Here is a 20,769-nt window from a genome sequence, read left to right on the forward strand (position 1 = left end):
GTAGTTTTGAGTTGAAAAGACCATGGGTTTAAGATTGAAATGTGATATCTTCCTTCTGCGGAAAATGAACTTTGCAAGTTAATTTAACTTTTTAATTTATAAATGAACTTTGAAAAATGTACATTTCACGGTATAAATATTTTCAAGTCGGAAATACGTGGAATTTTAAAAGTAATCGAAATAAAAATTTATTTGGAAGACATATAAATGGTATGTCATTTGCAAACGTAGTATTTGTAAAATACAACTTTTGCTACGTACGTTTGATTTTCGATAGAAAAGGGTTTGAGTAGATTCTAAATTGTTAGTGGAAAATAGGAATTAGTAAACGATAATTGGATTGATGCGTCTGAATAAAAGACAGCGATTGGAAAATTCCTTGTCGTTGATAAAGATTCGTCTATGTTGAATGATATATCCAATTGCACTGACTTCTTAGAACAACGCGTTAAGGAGAGAGCAAGAAGAGGATCGGGTGAATGTAGGTTTCTAGATCGCGAAACCATCGCAGGTCACCCATCTGCTTCTGAAATTCCATGTTTGCTTTTCGCTTTTCTCTTCTTCTAATTGTCTCTTATTGCGTCTTACTGTCACTACTCTTTGGTTTTCTTCAGCCTCTCTAAGATATAAGATACACATTATAATAAAATTACGATTCCCGGCATAAGTCTTCGTAATGTCACAAATGAAAATGACTGATAAATTATTTATCGGTTTTCAAATTATTAATACGATGAAGAGAGATTTTTCGAACAATTCGGTGGTGCATAAACAATACCTTGATTATCCGTGACTACGCGAACTCTGATATCTCGATAAATGAGCCCCGTGACATTAGCGACGTTCCGATAGGAAACTGCAATTTTATGATAATCGATACGAGGCCGTAAATCGTGTTTATAGCATAACGGGATTGCCGTTTCATTTCCAGGTGGCCTGGATGCTTTTCGACAAGAGCGCTATCCTGACAGTACAAAGTCACGTTATTACCAGGAACCCCAGGATATCCGTGACACATGATAAGCATAGGACCTGGTTCCTACATATCAAAGATGTACGGGAGGACGACAAGGGAAAGTACATGTGCCAGATTAATACAGCGACCGCGAAAACACAATATGGCTATCTGCACGTCGTGGGTGAGTCTCTTTCAAATATTATTATTTTACTAGTAAAATCGTTCATATTGGAAAATGTACAAATGAAAAAACGATACTTAGAGACATTTTTATTTACATATACTACTAAATGATTGCATATGTAAGTAATTATATTATAATATGATATAATTATCGTATTCGTATACACGTATATTCAATTTGTATACCAATTGTGTTTTAAAATTTTATAACAATTCATTAGTATCACCTTTCTTTTATTACACTGAATATGTTTAAATTTGTTAACATGTTCATTGCGAAGGTATTTAAATAATTTCTAATTCTTATATTCCATATTATTTTCAAAATTGTTTTCAATTTCTTTACTGATTTTTCTTAGAAAACAGCTAAAATACATGTCGAATTGTTGTTCTTCCTGTTTTTCTTTGTCTTGGAAAAAAGTGTCCTATCTAAGAAAAAAACGATATATGAATTACAATTCCAAGAAAAATGGTATCTTTTGTACATATTCAACAGAAATGAATCCGACATCCGTATTATCGTTTAAATTTCTATGTTGTCGAATCTTTTAAAATTTCACACGGGCATCGGTCGTTTGTAAGTAAATAAAACAAGATGGTTCCTTCTGTTGACGTGTTAAACAATAATGCGCTTTGCCTTTGAACAATCCAGTTCCCACGAAAATAACGAGCGCACTTCATTCGATTCGAATTCGTTTACGTTACGTTCGATACGTTTACAAATAGAAACATACGTTTCTCGGAACCTGTTCAGTAAATCACAATCTCATTTCCGATCATTTTGTACTCCAATTTTTATACGAAGCATTATAATTATTTTGCTCTTGTTTCGCAGTTTGATTAACAATTACACCTCCACTATGTATGCCTTTTTAATTATGTAAACACAGTCCCGGACAAAATAATAACACATATGTACTATCTTTAATTTTTTGCAGACCATATAGAGTTTCTGAATGTAACACATAACGTCATAACTATTACGACGCAGGAAGTGGTGGTAAAGAAGTTCCTTCTTACTAACATTCACTATGTGCAGAGGAAATGCTTAAATTCCTGACGCGAAATGATAGCACATTTACCAAATTTATACATATATTTACACAAAAAGAAAAGTTGTGTAGCAATTAACAGAAAATTAATAATTGGTTTTATTATTAGTATGTTATTTATTATAATATTAACCCTTAGTTTCTATTACATCCGATTTTGTAAAGATTTTAATAGCTTTTTTTAATTATTAAATATCATCGTATGGCCTTCCATTCTTATATATGGCTAGTTCTCCCTAAGAATTTTCGATAATATCCAAATCAGGGGAACGTGTGGGACATGGTACAATCGATGTTTTTTGTTTCAAAAAATTGTTTTTGATTCTACAATTTTAGCTCGGTGAATGGAATCATTATCATGTTCAAAAATAAATTTTCCTATTGTAATTCGTTGTACGTATTCGTTAATTTCTTCTCGCATTAAATTTATATACTTCTGACTATTCATTTTTCCTTCAAGAAATCATACGTCGGTTTTGCCTTTATATTCGATTCTGTTCCAGATCATCATACGATTCCTATTCATTTGTCATCGTTTGTTTATAATTTCTACTTCTCTTAAGTCATGATAATAAAATGAAAATCTATCTGGACCGTCCATATTAAATTTTTTTTCATCGATAAATAAAATTCGTTTCCATTTCTTGTTCAAATAAATACTCAAATAAATTTTCTTGAAATTGTTAACCGTTCCTCTTCGTCTTGCTTCGTTAGAGGAGGTTTTTGTTTCATTTTCAGTCGTTGAATAAATTTACGTTTCTCAAGAACACGGAGAAAATTTCGGACGTTTGCCGTGATGCCTGCTTTTTGAGCAATTTCTCATGATGTTAATGTTGAGTTTGAGGCAACACGAATAGTGACCCGTTTTTCGTGCTCTGATAATGCTTACAGTCTTCCATAACTTTTTCCCACCCATAATTTACAGGATCTTTTTACAATATTTGAAATTACAGAAACAGATTCTGATTTTTTAGTTCAACAATTTTTGCAATTTCGGTTTTAGTCAATTTTTTCTCGCAATCCATGTCAACGTTTAACTCTAAGACTCGATATACGCTATCGATTGCTTAGCAATTCACAAACTACTGAAGGATATCAGCATAATGCTCGAGTGCGCTATCATTTCATCTTCAGTATTTGCGTTTTTCTGCTGCTTATTCAGAAAGCCAGCGAGGGCAATCTTATTTACTAACAGATTCCTTCTATCTGCGTCGTAATAGTTATGACGTTATGTGTTATATTAAAAAGTTCTAAGTGGTCTTCGAGAAATTAGAATTAAAATTAAATTATTATTTTGCCTGGGATTGTATATATAAAATTTACACGGTTTCATGGTAACCCTACAACGCGAAAGATACGTTACACATTATACGAATTCCGTGTTATATGGTGATCTACTGTATGTTTACCTCAATCAAGATACAGTTCTGCAACAAACTAAATTATACAACACTTATATTTTAAGTTAATTTTAAGATAAGAAGGATTAATAGAATTTGGTTGATTTATTAAAAACCGTTAAGTGCTTAGAGACTATTAGAAATAGGGCTCTGAAGCTTTAAACACGTTCGGTTGAGTAAGCTAGTATATCCGTCAGCTTGTTTGCGGTGAGAACTAGGTACCCATATCGGATGCTTTTGGTAACGTAATTCTGTCAGTGATTAGCAAGTAAAAAAGCGGTTAACTTATAGTCAGTGCATGTTACGTGTCACTTTCTTTAGTAAGTTAAGCTCCAGATTTAGTTTAAAGCTAATCTAGCTTTCCAGATTAAACTGGAACTAACGTTTATGTCCTTTACCAATTTTCACACTAATAATTGCAATCGTAATAGTAACGTACAACTATCTGTACTCTCTTCCTTATTTTCCTTTCTCATGTTTTCTAAAATAATTAGAAGAAAAAAGAAGAAGAGGGAAGAGAAGGATATTTTTCTCTTTTTAAAAACACGAGCAAAACATCGCTTCGTATAACGACGTCCCTGGACGATGTTTCTATCATCGAATAAAATATTTAAAAAGCCCGCTTGCGTTTCAACGATTGGTGAGACTCTCGGAACGCAAACCATTGGACACAATAGAATTCCGGGTCAAAGGAGAAAGTATCCCGGCTTGTTGAAAGGACAGAGCAACAATAATTTAATCAGCAGAGGGCATCCGTGAGGGTGGCTGAGTGTGTCGGAGAGAGTCAGTCTTCGTTCTGCCATCCGGGAGAACATATTAATATCTCGAGTTTTGACGTCTGAAGTCGTCGGTGAAGCGGAAGCTCAGTCGTTTGCCGAAGTGGAAGGAGGGCGGTGGATGTTTCAGTAGTCGGTGGAGTAATCAGAGGGCTAGATTAATTGTTTCCACGGGACTCTTGGCCCGACGTAGCACAAATACACGGAAGACTTCGAAACGGTACTTCGTGATAATACCGACGGAACAGACACAATGCAAGCCCTGCCATAACTCAAGCCCTCCATTCTCTCTTTCTTCTCTCTCTCTCTCTCTCTCTCTCTCTCTCTCTCTCTCTCTCTCTCTCTCTCTCTCTCTCTCTCTCTCTCTCTCTCTCTCTCTCAGTTCTGGGCACGCAAGGAGAAACATGTAACGTGTGTAAATATTCCATACGGACCGAATCACTTAAAGTTACCACCTGAGGCGTTTACCTTGCTGCCTGAGCTAATAAACGCTTTTCACGAGTTTGACGATTTCGACGGGCTGCGTTAGCTCTGTCTCGCGAGCGTGTACGCGCCACACTCTCTCCGCTTGAATTCCCGTGTAAATTATCCGAGAATCGTAACCACGCTGCGTTTCGATTGTTGCCGCGCTGTTTACCCGAGCACGCTAGAGCACGTTTCTCGCACGCTATCCAGTCGAACACCGGTTTCGAGGAACGGTCCAGAACATTCGATTTCACGGAATACATTTTAACATCCACACCGGAGAATAACCCGGCTTGTTTGACTGCTGGTGCTCGATCGTTTCAGGAGGTTCATTTCTTCGCACATTTCACTTTTGTTTGTTAACTCGAGGAGAAACATGATTCGTTCGACGGATCAAGAACGTTCGTGTAATATTAAGCAAGAGATAGGAATTAGAGATGATAAATGTTATGAGAAGTACGGTTTATGCGCGGGATTTAGAAGTTCTGACATGAATTAGAAGATTGTTACGAAAGGGTTTAGAACGGCACTAAGTATATATTTTGATAGGTTCGTTCCTTCGATGGTGGACTTTCCATGTTCTTTAGCGCGAAGAAAATTTATTGGTATATAAAAATCGCACTTGTTATTCTAATAATAAAAATGAAAATTAAATCGAGTATCGATTAACAAAAAATTCTCTTAAGAGAAACTTCTTTATGAGACTTTCCTCTCCAATCTAACAATTATCGAAATAAAGCACAATCCCTACACGTATAACATTGCTTTGTACTACCTCACAAAAACCGATTGAAACGATTCCACTCGATAGATACAAACTTCATCGTGTTATCCCAGTGGTCGATACGCTGCGAATGTACCGGCCAATCAATTTTCCGTAGCAGCGACATTCCATGAAAGATTCCCCTTAGAACGTGGCACGTACGTACCTAACACGTCGATTTCAAGCTCTCCATTGAATTCCGCGATGATCCATGAATTGAGGATAACGATAACTCGATGATCGCTCCGTTTTATCTAATATCGCGTATACACGGTCCTTTACTTTCTCCGTACCTTTTGGTCTCTCGTCAAATGATTGGAGATCGTACCGTTTCGTCTCCAGCCATTCTTTTTTTTTTTTTTAATCTGTCCTCTCGTAAATAAGGCGGAAGCCGGGAACTATCTGACTTTTATTCGATTTAAAGGCGAGTCGATGAGCTTAATTAGGAAAGAAGCTCGAATGGAGCTGAAAAGCGTACACTACGGAACGTGATGTCGAGCTTCCGATTCTTGCTGCACATTTTTCGACATTCCGGGTATTCATCCTTCCCTTTCGTCCCTTGCTTGTCTCCTTCACAGAGTATGCCGTCTCTCGACTGGTCTGGGATACGCGCGTCCGTCGCGTTTCTGCCGGTTATCGAGTTGCCGAGATCGGGACGGCAGAAGACTCGAAGGGTTGTTGTCGGTTCAATTGGCGTTCCTTCGTAACGAGTAAAAGGAGCATGTTATGATACTCGCGAGCCTGTATGCAATTTCATATCTGTTTCTGCTCTCCTTTCTCCGACCGTTTCCTCGAGCTCCGTTTTATTGGAAAGTCGATAGGAGTTAGTGGAGGTTCTCTCGTCGAGGACAGAAGACGATGAAATTCAAGCGGATCCTTTGAATTACGACGAGCAGCAGGACAACGTCGAGGACACAGTGTCGAGATATTTATCTACAAAAGAAAAAGAAAGGGGTGGAAAGAAAGGGTAAAGAGAAACGTAACAAGAAAAAATAAGAGACGGAATAACCTCCGAGCAAGTTCTCTTCGACGGAAGTAGTTTTTATACGTCCATTAACGAGGGAATGCATTTCTTTCTGTCATGAAACACAAGCAGCCTTGTTCACAATTTTTGCCCCGTACAGGTCTTTTTTAACACCCTGTTCCTCTACTCTCTGCCTGCCTGTTACGGCGTTTGTCCGGTCAAAAGACACGGCACCGTTGCACAGCTTTTATCCAGCCATCGAGTTTCACGAGTCGAATTCAAGAATACTCAAAGGCCAGCCGTATAACATGACACAAAGGAAGGGTCTCGCTGTGCTCGTATACGTTACGTATTGTATCAGAGAACGCGCGTGTCGTCTCGCGGTCGTATGTCATACGGTGCGCGAGCTCGACACCGCATTCCCTAAGGGGGACCGGCGTAATTAGTAATTTGTGGTTGCTACGGAGGCTTCATTCAACGGGCCGCATAACAGTCATTTCGACACGAGCCTCTAACGGGGCTTTGTGTTTGCGGATCGTGCTCCGTTAAGTTGCAAAACGCGTTACTCCATCTCGCACCTACTACCACTTAATTTCCGAATGTCTGTCAAAGCGTCGCAGTACTTTTTTCCTCTCAGTGTAGCTTCCACTTCCTTAGAGGCGAGAACGCGCGGAATTTCATTAGGATTTCAATCACACGCTTTGACTCCAAAGTAATGAGACTCGAAACACCTTTTGACACTGCACTACGTTAAGGAAGTCCAATTGTAAAATAAACGTGGAACTATGTTATCCGATGATACGTTGTTTCGATGAAGCACTATAGTTCGCTCTATTAACAGAAACCATTAAAACCCTATAAAATAATTTAGCATCGTAACTTAACATTATACTATTTCTACAATATTATTTAAGCTAAGTAAGTATTTGACCAAATCGTAACACCTGTTTACTCTTTCATTCTACACGCATGGTATAAATTACTAACGAAACTTTTCGATTGCTGTTGTAGAAGCAAAAATTGTCTCGCAATCAGTTCTTGCCAGCAAACGGTAAAAATTCGGCGTGTAAAGTATCAATTGTTTATAGGTTCGTCGCCGAATCGTCCATGCGAATCATTCCAACTATTGATATCCGCAAACAAAATATGTCCCGTTTCACCAGTCGATCGTGTTTCCGGTTCTGACGAGGACGCTGGTATTGTTTGGTCTTTTTCTATTTGCAATCCTCCATTTTGCCGAATAAACTCAGGTCCCTTTCCTTCCAAATCTCGTGGAGCGTACGAACATTTATTTTCCAAGTGCATTCTGGACTCGTCGATTTGTCTCGTTTTGTTCCTTGTTTTGACAACTCTTTGCTTACAATAAATGTTTGCCAAAGCTGTCACACTTCTCTATATTTGTCGACGACTGTTTTTACTGGCCTCTAAGATTGATTTGGATTAGCTTTGTGATATTTATTGGGATACTAAAATTGTAAGTACTCTTGTTTAGGTAGTTTAAAAGTTAGTATTTCAATCAAATTTCAAATTTTTATCCATCGGTCAACAAATATCTTTAATTATATACGTGAAGCATAAATACAAATAACGAGTAAATCTCATCCCGCTTTAGAAATAATATTAATACTATTTTGTTAATTTTATCCTACCTCGATAAGTCCGTGTTCCTAACAACTCATGTATCGACTTTCTTGTTATTAATCCATTCAAAGGAAAACTCCGCAACAAGCCAAGTATAAACGTCTAAAGGAATAAGTTTGGTCCTCTTCAGGTCTATATTTCGCACTGAGTGTCTGGCCCGTTTGTGAACGTGATTTTTTCACCGCTATTCCCCGGGAAATTCCCTAATTGGAGACTTTCTCCGTCTGACCCCATAGAAAAGCGTCCGTGAACACAATAACACTCGCTGATCATTAGGCTCGGTGAAAAGCAGGTTCGAGAAAAATTTGTTTTCCTACTCGGCACATGAAGGAAACTACTGGAGGCACTACGAGGAAATCGAACCGTGTTCGGCAGACGGCCGAGAAATGCACAAAGTTCGCTACTTGCTTAAGTCCTTATATATTTATTCGACTCGTGAAATGGCGGCCAGTATCTGGAGAATCGGCTGGTCCTTCACAAACATGATCTCTGCCGCTTTATTCTCTATTTCTCGAGTGGCCAATTACGGACAACGAAGATTTCATGGACTGCCGCGCCGTAGAGGGTAAACGAAGACTCGGTCCGGATATCGATCGGCAGCAAGACAAGATCCCATCGTTTCGTTATGCTGATTATTTAAGCCTTCAACGGAATAAATTAAACTATCGCTGTCCACGAAAAACGAAGACTTTTGCCTGAAATTTGTTATCCCTTAAATTCCATCCATAACTAATCCATAACTCTGGACAAGATATCTGGCGATTCAATACCAATTGTTTAACGTTCATGTGGAGATATCCGGCGACCCGATACAGATGTGGTAATACCAGTTACAAGATATATCATCCAGGGTTATAAAGGTGTTAAAATAGGAATGTTCATGGTATGGCGAAGTAGAAAAATATTTAATCCAGCGCGTTCTTTTCTATGAAAGCTATCCGCATCTAAAAGAGTGAAAAGCATTTCTATCATAGAAAATTTTACTGAAAATCTTTAAAGAGTCCTGTTTCCGATTTACATTGCATACAGGGAAACTTGCAAGTTACACATATACTCGGTATCCTGGAGTAGCACAGAGGGAAAACGCTAATAATTCAAAGCGCGACGACGTTTCCGCGTACATACATGTTCTCGTGGCTCGAAGCGCGAAGCACGGGTGGACCCTTAGTGTTAGCATGCCGTCGCGTCGGTCTGTTTCTCTTTCGCTCTCTCGTTGTCTGTCCTCCGTACGAACTGATGCTGGTGGAGTTTAGGGTAAGTTAACGCGCAACAACGCCGCGGCAGCGTACACGTGGTGGCGTTTGCGCTTGAATAATGCATCAACAGTCCGTACGCGGCTGCCGTATAACGGGCCACGCTGTTCAATCTGCGCTTGTTGAACAATTCGGTAACACCCCGCATTAGCATTAATGTAGCAGATCGTCGGACACCTGCGGTAATTCATAGGATTGAGTGGAACTTCGCTGTTGCTTTTCGAGACGCGCAATTGACTCGCGCCAACCACGGTTTTACTTAAATTCGATTCCTTGCTTTCCATCGACTTTGAGCGTTTAATTTTTAATACGGAGGTCTTGTTCTACAACTATCAAATAATTACATATTTTTCTGTGGCGTGAATGATGTAATATATCTAACCATAGTTTTGTTTGATGTTTTCTACGCCTGCTCTTCCAGTCTTGTAGAGATAAAAATTCCTATATTGATGATAATCCGGGCACATTGCTGAAATCAGGAGAACTTTTACGTGTTTCGGCCGTAGACAAATATTTGCTCGCGCACAAAATACACGTCATGGTTCATTTGGGAATGTTACGGAGGTAGGATTTCAGCGGGGGGTGGCAGGTACTCGGGCCAATTTATATATGAATATGTAGAAACGACCCTCTTCACTCGGCGTTTCGGCCAGCAAACGAACCATCCGAAAGGGGGGCTTCGTTGCTATTTCAAGCGAAAGCTGTACATCTTATCGGGATAACTCCTCGAATAAATTTCTAAAGGCTCGAATAATTGTCCCGCAGATTGTCGATTTATCGATAACGAGACGCAATGATAAATTGGCTAAATTTGCGACAATTCCCGCATTCTTACCGGTAATAAGCTTGTACCGGCTGCTACCGGCAGCATTGCAACGAATGTAATTATTTAAGCGAATATTTAAATTCGTTCGAATTAGATTAAATAAAATGAATTATGCATAGATCGGGCGCGAGTTTGCTGGTGTCTTTGGCAACGCCAATTACGATAGTAATCTCACGAACAGAGAGAAATGGATATCCTATTTCACGTATTTGCTATTAATTATTATTGTTATTAATTACATATTCGTTTGAAATTGGAGTCATAATAAAAAAGTCTCATAATTATTATAACGTTAATCATAATGAAAGTGCATTTCCTGAACTAAGGTACTCAAATTTCTGTCTCTAAACCCGTGCAGAAGTCAATTCGATAAAAAATCTCACTTTACGACTGCTACAAAATTATTATTCCTGCAACGAAATCAGAACGGCGTATTCCAATCCGATATAATCAAAGTACAAACAGTTAAAGAAAACGCAATATGAAATTTCAGCGTACCACCAGCCGTGTTCTTATCGTTCGTTACAACAATGTCGGTAGAACAGCTTGTTATACTATAATATAATATTCAGAGCGCAACTCGTTCCAACTGTGTCTATGGAAGACTGTAAAACTTTGGAATTCCGGTCCTGCTTTCGGGTAGCATGTTCGTGGAGAACCCACCACGAAGTAACGTGTGTCTATTCACGTTTCGTTTGAAAATGCATTAGTCATACGGTCGAAAGTGGAATCGAAGTGTCGCCTGGGAATCGCAATAACCGTCAGCGCGAAGCGGCGCGACACCAAATGCAAATTATTCTTAATGGTGATACGAGCACGTCCCTGGTGGTATCACATCGATCCGTGATTATCGGAAAAAGTATAAATCGCTAATAAGTCGAGCGACATTTTAAATATTTTTTCCCTTCGTCTGCTTTTTCGCCTTCCTTTTCTCATATTTTATTTCCTCCTCGTTTTGTCTTTTATCGCGACAGGACGACAAACGAATTCGCCTCGTTTGAATATACGCTTGCCTGGATATATGTATTAGTGAAACGAGAATGGTTCTTTCGTTCGATTGTAAAATGCAATAATCAGATTCGAGGATGGACACGCCTGGCCGATTATAACTTTCACGCGTCTCGCGAATTCGCGAAAAAACTGTGCAATTATTTGATCGGTTACGTTGGTTGCGTCGTGCGCGCTGGAAAATCTTTTAATTGAATTTTCGTTTAATTAGTCTACTTTCGGTAAAATCTACGAACAACGATACGGTGTTTGAAATTTTTTCGCCTGGATAAATTTTTCTGATGCTCGTCTATCGATTACTTTAAACGAATGGTATCAAGTTCCTGATCTATGATTTGTTTATTTCCTAAAATGTTGTGCATCTTAGGAAGATTTTAATGCAATTCCATCATATAAAGAAACTTTAAGTGTTATTACTGATTACGATTACTGATACTGTTAGCATTCCCTTGAACAGACAGCATTTATTCTTCTTCTATGGCGAAAACGACCTCCACCGCCTCAAATATTTAGCTTCGTTACTCATAAACGCTCATCAAAAGTATATTTAATCGAACGAAGCTTCTTCCGTCTCGAGCCATTGCGTACTTCACTGCATTGCGTTACTCCGAAATCGTTCAAAGACGGCCATTAATTCGTGTCCAAGCGCAAGGAGATTAAAAGCGTGCGCGATAGCGTTAATTTTCGACATGACATTAATCAATTTTGCCGGGTCAAGCCAGTGAAACTCGGGATTTGGAAGTACGTGCCAGCCAGGAGGAATATTTTGCCCTGCGTTAAGGTCGTTATCGTGACTCTACAATCTGGTAGAAAAATAGGAAGGATCAGTCCTGAAGGGAGAGTCGAACGCGAGCGATTCCTATCGACGAATACTTTCGACGAACATTTTCGACGTTTGATATAAACGACAAACGCACGAACGCTGATAGTGTTAGCTTCCGGCTTAACGATTATCGTATATTTTAGCTCGTCCATCGCCATTCTTCTGTCTCGCGTTACATCGCGCATCCCGCGGGGACAATTTTTTCTGTGATTTCCCGCTAGAGGAAGGGGACAGTCATAGCCATCCGCCTTTCTTTCGAAGAATCATTACGACTATCCAGTCAATGAAGCATCGATTTACTACATAGAGAAAATGATATATATACATAAATATGTATGTATACCATCGTTCTACGTTCACGGTCAGTCGACGCGCATTTGGCACTATCCATTGACATTCATGTTTCGGGAGAGAAAAGAGCTAGCGATGATTATTATTTTATGCATTTGTGGACCACAGCTGAACATTACATTGCATCGGTAATTCCACTGTATATATTTACATATCCTCGGTAAGTATCCTCCACATATTTCGTGACATAGATCAGAACACTATCAGAAGTATTCAAATATATGGTAGGATAATTACAACATAATTGTAAATCATTTAAAAATTAATGAAGAACATTAGAAAATTGTAATTATGGGATAATTCTCTTTAACGGTGAGTTAAGAGGAGAGTTAAAGTGCGTTTCGTTCAAAATATCTGATACAAAGGTAGTAAAACTCCGTTGTAAGTTACTGTTCGCTTTTACTCTACGAAGTTTGTACATTTTCAAAGTAGCAGTACTACAAATTCAAAGAAAAGAGAGACTAAAGTAAGACTGATGCATTATAAACAAAGTTTCGAGTGCAATTGCAATTTACTGAATTATAAATAGATCAGCTAGAAATATATATAAATCTGCTAGTTACCGTAATAGTGAAAATAAAAAATGAAATTTCTTTCGTACGATACATACAGTGTATAGTCTCCCTTGAGCTTAGTAAAGAATTTATCGAAATGATTCGTATCGATTTGTGTGAATTCAGTTGTCACGATCTGTCTTTCATTTATGTATTTAATTTCTGTATCAATACATCAGCCATAAAGGACAAATTCTTATGTTCAAATCTGTGGTAAGAGATTTAAGTACATATATTACAAATGGAATGCGAAATTTAAATAAATCACTTTTCGGTTAGCTACAAACGTATAAAAATTTTTTTATTTCGATTTATGTTTAGATGTCGTAAATATGTCGTCAAAGAAATAAGTACTAGACAAAATATATCGCCGTTGAATGACGATATCGTGTCACCATAGACGACGTTGAAAGAAACGATAATCGCGAATCGTATAAATACATATTTTGTTTTGTTTGTCGTTTGTTATCGACACGAAATTGTTACATGAATGATACGCGATTTAGCGTCGCGATATGGGTATTTTCGCGATTAATTTCCAGTGGAATAATTCAATATTCGCGTTACCGTATCTGTCGTGTGATCTTCCGCGTTCGACCTTTTCCTCTTTTCTCTTATTGCATTTTCTTTCACTCTCTTATTTTTATTTCTCTCTGAAAATGCGAGGCACCAATTGAATTCCGTTTCACGCTTTTGCTTAGTAAGAGAGATCTGCTCAACGGACAAAATCGCGTACGATTATCGCATGTTTGACGGTGTACTTTATAAATATAATATTACATATATTATTTGAATTACGTGATAAAATCATGCAGCGTTAGGAAATTACAAGCAACATGTAATATTCAGTGTTTGTACGTGGACGGATCAGCTCGTAAATCATTGTGATGCTTTGTTTTGCGTGTTTGTTTAATTTGTTCACTTGCTCGGCACACGAGACATTGAAATGCGTGAGTCATTAGGTATGTATCAATATGTCTAATTTTGACTGTTTTTAATGTAATATCTTTATACGAATAGACGATCGATCTGCGTTTAAGTCTCAAGAGAAGACAATAATTAGTCGTGGCGTGTTATACGAAAACTAAGTATGGATGGTCCAGTGAAATATATCTCATTGGACCGGCATGTATATACCAGTCATACGAAGAACCACGGATGTTGGTTTCGATCAACCGGTTTCGGTCACACACGGTGATGCAGACGACAGATGCCAATCTACTCCTCTTGATACGATATATATATATATATATATCTTTTCCCATAATATGACAGTGATATAATTGAATGGAATTGTCTTTGTTATTTATTTCCGTGAGTCGGCCGCATTCGTGTACCGCAGAATAACGATCGGCTGAAATTTCCACACAAACAGGATACGTTCGAGAGGATCGTCAAGGCTTTAGCCGGTTTGCCCAGGAAACGCTTAGATGCTCGAATCACATTTAGACTTTTAAATTAAGCCTCTTCCCCCATCCTCCCTCTGCAGTCTGACGCTTCGCGTGTTAATGGAAGAACACTCATGAAGGGTATTCGATCGGAAAGGAAGTTTTTTCCCTCCAGTCGTAAAATGCAGTCTGTCGATGCTCCGGACAAAAGAACCTATAGTGGAAGTGTGAATGCTGAGTTACAGCTTGATTCCAAAGCATATAGTAGGAATAGAGTTTTGACTGAAATATAAAATAATTATACTTTTAATAATAATAACACACCATTAAGGATTTCATTGAATTACAATTATTCGTTGCATAACAATTTTGTGGTGGATTTATATGTAGAAATAGTCTAATAAATCACAGCAAAAAAAAAAAAAATAATTAAATGATAAAAAGGATCGAGGAACGTAGTGTCTTCGTCTTCTTAGCTGTTACAGTCTGAGCATAAAAGCATGCCCTCCGTCTAGGACAATTTTATGCTCCTCTTGCGCTGTATTAATTTTTAATACCGTGTCCTTTTCAAGCACAGTGTATGTTTTGCGCCAGTGGTTTCTGGAACTAACGAGCCACGAACCTTCCATGAAAAATCAATCTACGTTGATACGATTTTAATAATGCAGAAGTGCTTCCTTCTATGCTGGATATTATCCGTTTATCTTCTTTATTTTATGTTGTTTCAGGAAAGAGTAATACTTTGAAAAATATTAATTATCCGAATCTTCGTTGAACTGCAGGAATAAAAATGAAAGTATTGCACGTAGAATTATTTCAATTATATATTCCTAAATACATATTCATGATTATTTGTAAATATTTAGTTCCATTAATATAATAATTCATGCGATCAAATGACACTAAACTAACGCAAATCACCGATGACTGACGCCAGATTGAATACATCAAATCATTAATGGTATTAATGGTAAATTGATTGGCAATCATACCATATAATATCTACAAATGAAAAACGCTACTATAATCGTGCACTAACCTAAGGAAAACATACGTGTGCATGTGTATAAACATATAATTTTTTAATAATTGAAAAGGGTTAGAAATCTTCTTGTGCGATGTCTTTTACCACGTTCGGTTCCGCTTTCACTAGTTAATTCAGTTTCGTGTAAAAACTCTTTCAGCCTGTAACGAATCACTTAGATAATTGTTAATGTGTTTATTCATTAACACTTGTCGCGTTTGTAAAATCTTCAATGAATAAAAATATTAATACTTTGCAGGTGGAAATTATTGAATTGTAAAAATGTCCAACGTTATTAATAATTATAAAGGTATATACGTGAATTTACAAGCTACATGTTAAATCCATGCTTCGTTCTTTAATTTGCTTTTATAACTATTGATAACGATTTCTAGATTGGGGGAATTAATATTGTACGATGTAACGTTGCAATGCTGGATATAGTATAGACTGAGAGTAAAATTTAGTTATACACTTTTGTAAATTTCAATTTTGCGGTTATGTTTTCATCGATACAATAAACGAAATTTTATGGAAACAAAGATTCGAGTTTCGTGCGGAAAATTTCATTTAGAACAGAAGACATACGCTAAATATAATTCAATAATATTTCTATAGAAATTTCTTTTTTATTCACTATAGGAGATATTTAAAAATTAAATATATTTCATAATTTTTCCAACTAGACCTTTCTAGTAGTTTATTTACTCACCACAAGTGGCTCGCTTTCGTCATTTGGATAACAATCGGCGGCGATTCGCATGGAAATTGGATTTGCTTGAGGTTTCATTATGGTCATTTGCCTTATCGTCGTTTGAATTATACGTGGCGATCTCATGGCCGCAATATCGATTCCACTTTATCACGTTTACCTTCGATAAACTGTTCGCATCTTTGCCAACGAGTATTCATCAGAATGGGGGCAGGAATTTTTGGTCGGTTACTAAGTACATTAACACAGGATCGTATATGTAATCCGGCCGCTAACTAGGTTTAGTAATTATCGAAGAAGAATCATGTAATCAGGGATGACACAGAAAGTCTTTATTGTCTTTGTAAAACTATCCCTCGAGTCCTCATAAATTTCCCTCACAACAAAAGAATCGACAAAAGGTTTATAATTTCGCGTGGAAGTCTTGTATTTACTGTAAGTAAGTGTTTTGTCAGAGAAGTATTCGAATTAAAAACTTATTTTTATGAAAGTAATTAAAAGAAAAATGAAAACGGTGACTTTATGCGAAGGTAACAAAGGATAAAACGAATTCAAAGGCAAACTAAAAAACAACCATTTTCAAAGTCGTTTTATATCGAACGACTGCGAATTCGAATAAAAAATTAAAAAAAAACACCTCGAAACTGTTGGTAAACAATAGGAGATTAAAAAAGACGAAAGAACAAACCCTTTCGTTCCCATAAAAACTAGGAATATTCGGCAAAATGCCTGTTGGAAAGCGAAACTGCGACAAAACTTTTTCGTCGCATCGTACGTTTTCAAACCGTAATCGTAGTCCCCGAGGCGACGAGCCTGTTCTCCAAGACATTTTCTCCTCCGCGGAAAGGGCCTCTTATCGTCAGTGATTACGACTTTTTAACGGGGATTTCCTCCCTCTTCGTCTCATCTGGCCGCATTTTTCGTTTCCTTTGCCCTTCTGGCTGTTCGTACCGGTCTCGAGCCGCGTTATCGAACGTTTCCGCGATTGTAACTGGATTCTCCGGTATCATCATCTTCAACCCCTTTGCGACCTCATCGAACCGAACTTCTTTTACCTCCTTAGACATTTCCTTTTTCATTTTTAACTTTGAATTCGATTTGCATGTGAAAGAATGCCATTCAGAACTTCTTACTCATCCTTGAGGTTGGCCTGTTCTTTGAAGCGTTCTTGACCTGGGTCCACTCGAAGCCGGCCCTGTGTCATGCAAATTTTATTATGTGACCGCTCTTGAATCTGACCAACGTCTTCGTCTTTTCGATGTCGCTCTTTTGCACGATTGCGGCCACGTTAATCGCGATTAACGTTGATTAATCTACTGTTTGATTTATGTCAAAGATTGTGGTGCCTTGCGCAGATCCAAGTATAATTTGTTCTCATAGATTTCTCAGTATTTGTTTGATTTTTATACCAAATTGACCTATGTAAAATCAATTTCTGAACTAATATAAAGTGGACGCTCGAAGTTCGAACAATTCGAAGTTCAAATAAGAATGTCAAGAAAATTCGACTTTTAAACTCAAACGAAAACTCGAAGCTCAAACAAAGGGACAAAGAATCACTTGTCGTCATGTGACCGTCACCTGGCTGCATTATCTCTCTGTTTAGGCCCAGGTTAGGCGAAATGCCAGCTAAGAAGAAAAAAGGAAAACAAGGCTATGTTCACTGATTGTGCAGTTCTCTTGTGACTTTATGATTGGTTCAACAAGCGTTCATAATAGCACTTTCAAGCGTTTCATTTATATCATTTAGTTATTTTCATATACATTTATGTATTTCTTTTTTTATGATTTCCATTCATAACGTTATCAATGAAAGATACCTAAGGTGACAATGCTAAAAAAGAAGTCGTATATATTTTATATTTTGGATAGAATATAGAAAGGAACTCATCAATAAATATAAAAGTATGAATTTGGTAGTAGTTTATCGAAACTTGTTTTTTTTTTTTTTACTATTTATCAATATGATCTTTTGAAATAGGCAGTTAAAATGTAAAAGATTGAGTAAATTTTGAATGTCTGAAACGGATTAATTAAATTAATTAAATTAAATAGTAAAACTTAAATCGAAATTCCAACAACTGAAAAATCGAACCGTTTCCTGGAACGAGTTATGTTCGAACTTCGAAGATCAACTGTATTTCATCTAAATGTAATATTCGCGGACATGTAGAGAACACGTATTTTGGCTAAGTATGCAACTCATTATGAGTGAGTTAATCTATGTAACTGTATTAATAGACAAATATTACACAAAAACATGTTTCTGTTCACAGTACCTCCAAATATAGAGGACTACCAGTCCTCGTCAGATGTCATTGTGCGAGAAGGTGCGAACGTGAGTCTAACGTGCAAAGCGACTGGAAGTCCTAAACCAGCTATAAGCTGGAAAAGAGACGATAGTTCAAAGATTTCAATTAACAAAACGTATTCTGGTAAGTACGCGTTATTATTGTCTTGTCATGAATAAATATTATTACAATAATCTAATTCACTGTAATATCGGTAGATAATACAATCGCGATGATAAAGTTTGACTTGAAACGATAATTTAATATCGCAATTGACCGTTATAGTTATAACTCGATTTTACAGTTTGATAATATTTTTATGTCTAAAGTTGCTCTCGTTATTTTCCTGGCTTTTCCTCAATGGTTATTTTCTCCGTATGTTTTTCATGTACTCTTCTCTTCTGTTTTTCTAGTCCTGTGTTCACTTTGTTTTCCTGTCATATATGAAATATCATATAGGGTGACTTTTAGTTGCTTTGTAAATTTAAATTACAGTGAATCAATGAATATTATTTGAAATATTATTGAAATGTTATTAACTATAGCATAAACTGTGATATGTTTGTCCTTTTCGCAAGAAGCCTGAATGATTATCACCTAAATCTAAGTTATCCGTATGTTCTTTTTCAATCTGCAATCTTTAGATGTGATGTTCTTTTCAGAATACAATCAACGTCGATCCGTAACCGTGTTTCGAAAAATTCGGGGGGTAGAAGCGCGCTGCAATTAAAAATAATGACATTCGTTTGACTTCTATCCGAAGATCAAACATGTTCTACCTCAAAAACTGTGTTACCGCAATCATAGAGAAGATCGTGCGGTAGAGTTGTGGAGAGAAGAGTAAAGAAAGATTGAAAAGAAGGAGAAAAAATGTAAACGTGTCAAAAGACAGTGGATTTAATGAAAAGAGGACGAAGGGAAAGGTATTTCTCATTAACACGTCACGTAATTCCGAGGACTCGAAGAACTCGCGAATTCGATGTCGTTAAACGGCTAGGGTGAGGATCTTGTAACGCGTAATTACGTTGGCCACGGATTTTGAAGAACGTTGAAGTCTTTACACGGTTTCACGGTTCAGAAAGCGTATTAATTTATTGGAGTAAATAAGGGATGCCACGGTGTGTCGGAGGAATTTAAAACGGATATGTGGAATTTCAACTTCGAAAAAATGGACGCATCAGAACCATCGGAGATGGCGTTCCTCTTATTTAAAGAAATCAAAAATTTAATTCTGGTTACGAACATAATAGGATTTATTAAATGCGATACAGGAAGCATTATATAGATATTGAAATTGGAAAAGTGTAATTAACGTGTTCATCAGGTGGCAAAATTAATTTTATGTTTGCAAATACGGTTAAATTATATTATAAAGAGGACTGGTATACTTCGATTTAAAAGTTTTACAATCCTCTTTTCAGTAAAAGAATTTCAATATGTTAGAAAGTAATGATTTTACTAATCCGTGACTACTAAATTATATTTTAATGGAATAAAAATTACGTGCAAATCAGTTTCAGTCTTTCTTTTTAAAAATAGTACACATAATTTTATAAGCAAATTTCACCGAGTTTAAAAATAACGCGAGACATACAGAAATATAATTTCTGGAATTAATAAAGGTTCGAAAAACTTGGAATTTGCGATAATAGAACGAACTCGCATGGAGACAAATTCATTTAGCATTTTTCTGCCATTTTTCCATCTCTGTTCGTTGGTTTGTCAATTAACTAAAATTAGCTTTTAGACTCTGTCGAGTGGTTATTCCACGACGTCAGACAGGGAAAATAAAAGCGCCAAAATCGCCTGTCACGCTAAAGTGTCGCTTATCATTTTTAGTACTGGAGTGGAAAGGCGAGACGCTGGAAATCACACGGATCTCAAGACTGGACATGGGCGTTTATTTATGTATCGCAACGAATGGCGTCCCTCCGACTGTGAGCAAACAGATCAAAGTTTCCGTCGACTGTAAGTGAATCTTTTATTTCAATTCATATATTGATAAATTCGCAATGATTTTCATTCTGAGCGGTATTGACTCTTTTTTTAATTTTCGATAATCAATATTCAATGGAAGATACATGTAAAAATCTTGAAAGCTTCAAGATGTCTTAAATGGACTCAAATTTGAAAAACCAGGAACTTCAACTCAAACATTAAAAACCAAATGCGGATTAGATTATTTAGAAGGTTTAAATAACTAACAAATTGATATTTCTAATTAATCTAAATAATATCGTCATCTACTAATCTTCTTGTCTATCTCTAAAATCAAATCTGTATTCCTAAAGTCTATATAAATTGTGAAAATACAATCGCAAACATTCTCCATCTGTC

General features: G+C 37.0%; 2 protein-coding genes across 4 annotated transcripts in view; both read left to right on the forward strand.

Annotated features, from left to right (window-relative positions):
* The window catches only part of LOC139988969 (damage-control phosphatase ARMT1), a 300,302-nt gene that overhangs the window by 146,571 nt on the left and 132,962 nt on the right, over positions 1–20,769 (forward strand). The window lies entirely within an intron of this gene.
* Positions 1–20,769, forward strand: part of LOC139988968 (lachesin) — a 260,206-nt gene that overhangs the window by 134,897 nt on the left and 104,540 nt on the right. For all 3 annotated transcript variants that reach the window (XM_072006802.1, XM_072006803.1, XM_072006801.1), the window contains exons 3-5: positions 932–1,139; positions 18,418–18,576; positions 20,272–20,400. In XM_072006802.1, coding sequence (XP_071862903.1) covers positions 932–1,139; positions 18,418–18,576; positions 20,272–20,400 — 496 coding nt within the window. The remainder of the gene's footprint in view (positions 1–931; positions 1,140–18,417; positions 18,577–20,271; positions 20,401–20,769) is intronic.

Source organism: Bombus fervidus, chromosome 7 (genome assembly GCF_041682495.2).
Source record: "Bombus fervidus isolate BK054 chromosome 7, iyBomFerv1, whole genome shotgun sequence".
NCBI lineage: Eukaryota > Metazoa > Arthropoda > Insecta > Hymenoptera > Apidae > Bombus > Bombus fervidus.